This window comes from Puma concolor, chromosome E2 (assembly GCF_028749965.1).
Source record: "Puma concolor isolate L17-30 chromosome E2, mPumCon1.1.hap2, whole genome shotgun sequence".
Taxonomy (NCBI): Eukaryota; Metazoa; Chordata; class Mammalia; order Carnivora; family Felidae; genus Puma; species Puma concolor.
The window spans coordinates 48222646-48225530 of NC_141681.1; the positions used below are offsets into that span (position 1 = coordinate 48222646).

General features: G+C 44.5%; 1 protein-coding gene across 1 annotated transcript; it reads left to right on the forward strand.

The window, feature by feature from the left end:
- Positions 1-1093: 1093 nt before the first annotated feature.
- On the forward strand, positions 1094-2354 carry LEUTX (leucine twenty homeobox). The gene is made up of 2 exons (XM_025914833.2): positions 1094-1177; positions 1908-2354. Exons 1-2 carry the CDS (start codon positions 1109-1111, stop codon positions 2352-2354), a joined length of 516 nt encoding a protein of 171 aa, XP_025770618.1. The 5' UTR covers positions 1094-1108.
- Positions 2355-2885: the final 531 nt, after the last annotated feature.

The following is a 2885-nucleotide window of genomic DNA, read 5'->3' on the forward strand; positions in this document are numbered from 1 at the left end:
AGCCTCTAGTTCCATCCATGCAGTTGCAAAGGGCAAGATTTCATTCTTTTTGATTCCCGAGTAATACTCCATTGTGTATATATACCACATCTCCTTCATCCATTCATCCTTAGATGGACATTTGAGCTCTTTCCATACTTTGGCTATTGTCGATAGTGCTGCTATAAACATGGGGGTGTATGTGTCCCTTCGAAACAGCACACCTGTATCCCTTGGGTAAATACCTAGTAGTACAATTGCTGGCTTGTAGGGTAGTTCTATTTTTAATTTTTTGGGGAACCTCCACACTGCTTTCCAGAACTAGTATATTCCTCTAGAACAAGTGGACAGTTAGGACAGTTACTTGCTCTTAAACCAGGCTTGAACCATTTTCGCATAGGGGAAACAGAATTTCAGTGGTGCAGAGCAATCCCAGCAAGATGGTGAAGAGTGGGTTCCATGAGTCAACTTTTAAATAATTAATTAATTAATTAATTAATTGGAGTTTTCCCTATATTTTTACCTCTTGAATTTTTTAAATGAAATTTATTGTCAGATTGGTTTCCATATAACACCCAGTGCTCATCCCAACAGGTGCCCTCTTCAATGCCCATCACCCACTTTCCCCTCTCCGCCTGTCCCCCATCAACCCTGTTTGTTCTCTGTATTTAAGAGTCTCTTATGGTTTTCCTCCCTCCCTCTCTGTGTCTTTTTTTCCCCCTTCCCTTCCCCCATGGTCTTCTGTTAAGTTTCCCAGGATCCACATATGAGTGAAAACATCTGGTATCTGTCTTTCTCTGCCTGACTTATTTCACTTAGCATAACACTCTCCCGTTCCATCCCGGTTGCTACAAATGGCCAGATTTCATTCTTTCTCATTGCCAAGTAGTATTTCATTGTATATATAAATCACATCTTCTTTATCCATTTGAGTCAACTTTTAAGACCAAGCTCTTGGCTCTCAGGTCAGGCTCAGGTAAGAAGTTTATCTTTGAATGTTTTTGTTTTTTTTTTAAATGAAAGCCTTGTGTCTATTCCTTTTGCAGAAGAGCAAAGGTATGCTCGCCGGAGGCGCACACACTTTAGTGCAGAACAGCTTCAAGCACTGAAACAAGTGTTCGAAGAGACCATGTACCCAGACTGGGTTACCATGATGGAACTTATTTCATCTACTCAGCTAGACGAATCCGTGATAAAGGTATGTCCCTGAGTGTGTGTCTACACAGCACACCTAACCCAGAGCTTCATATACACTTTAGTCATCATGTAATTCCTATTTATTGAACAACTGGTGTGTGCGCAGACAGATGTCTTATAGTTTTATTCTTATGACCATCCATTTTATTAGGGAACACTAAGCTCGCAGAGAATCCTCCAAGGATTATAAACATAAGAGCTAGAATTTGAACCCAGACCTTTCTGACTCCAGACCCACAATGCTACACAGCGATGGATCTCAGATAAGCCCATTGGAGTCAGCTCCTGTTCATGTCTAGATTCTCCCTAATCAGACCATTCGGTCATTTAGATGCCTTGCAACTAAGTTGCCACAGAGTATTTGGGGTATGAGAACCCCTGAATGAATCCCGAAGACACCCCAAGCTAGACTCCCACTCCAAATTCTTGGTCTTCAGAAGTCTGTCTGAAAATGCTGAGCATCCACCAAGACAGAAGCACCTTGCCTTAACCCCTCCTGATCTAGGGTTTGAGTGCTCTGTCATGATCTTACACTCCATTTGCCTTCTGGAACTCAGGACAGCAGAGGATAGAAGGAATGTCCCTTGTTCAGATAACTATGAAGAGATGAGACACTAGCCTTCTCATGCCAAAAGAAACTAATTCCTGAGAAACATGAGGATTTCCCTTTAGACCCGCCCCCCTGCCCCCCCCCCCCCCCGTATTAACCTGCTCACCTCCTCTCTCCCTAGACTTGGTTTAAGAACCAGCGCGTGAAAAGGAAGAAAGAGCAGCAACAAACTGATTCAAATTCGTCACTAAAATCATCAAACCAGACGATTTCAATCAAAGAGGAGCAACCTCCCTTACCTGTAACTTCAGCAAACACTCATCCCGGGAGTCCCAGCATTTTGGATGCCTGTGACCATGAACTACCTCAGTCTCCTGATAGCGTGCAATCTGCAGGTGCTGGTCCCTCCAAGTGGAATTCGTCTTGGGATTCTCCACCTCATGATCTCCAACAGATATGTCTGGGGGACCCTGATCCTCCTTGGGCCTCCATTCCCTATGACATAGATCAACTTATACAACTATATGCCTTACCTGGGGATGATGATCTAGATCAGTACCTCTCCCCCAGGTGTCCCAGTTCAGGAGATATGGCTGACATACCCACCCTTATTGAGAAAGATCTATGATCCAAATCCTGACCAACTGAGAGATGTTTCCAAAGGCCTTTCATGGGTCAACAAAGTCTAAATGGACCAGAGCCCAGGAATTTGCCTTTTTCTGTGAGAAGAAAGAAATCCAGGATAGCCTGGGTGGCTCAGTCAAGTGTCTCTTGATCTTGGCTCAGGTCATCATCGTGAGTTCGAGCCCCGCATTGGACTCTGTGCTGGCAGCACAAAGCCAGCTTGGGATTCTCTTTCTCCCCCCCTCTCTCTGCCCCTCCCCCCCTCATGTGCACACTGTCTCTCTCTCTCTCTCTTTCTCAAAATAAATCAACTTAAAAAAAAGAATCTACCTTTAAAATTTTTTTTAGTGTTTATTTTTGAGAAAGAGAGGGAGAGAGAGACAGAACATGAGCAGGGGAAGGGCAGAGAGAGAGGGAGATACAGAATCTGAGGCAGGCTCCGGGCTCTGAGCTGTCAGCACAGAACCTGATACTCCATTGCTGAGTGGAACCTGAGGCTCCATTGCTGACAACAGAGAGCCTGATGCAGGGCTCA

Coding starts and splice junctions, on each gene's coding strand:
- LEUTX (XM_025914833.2), top strand. CDS start 1,109: ATGTACCCAGACTGGGTTACCATGATGGAACTTATTTCATCTACTCAG. Junction 1,178..1,907: donor TAGACGAATCCGTGATAAAG/GTATGTCCCTGA, acceptor CTCTCTCCCTAG/ACTTGGTTTAAGAACCAGCG.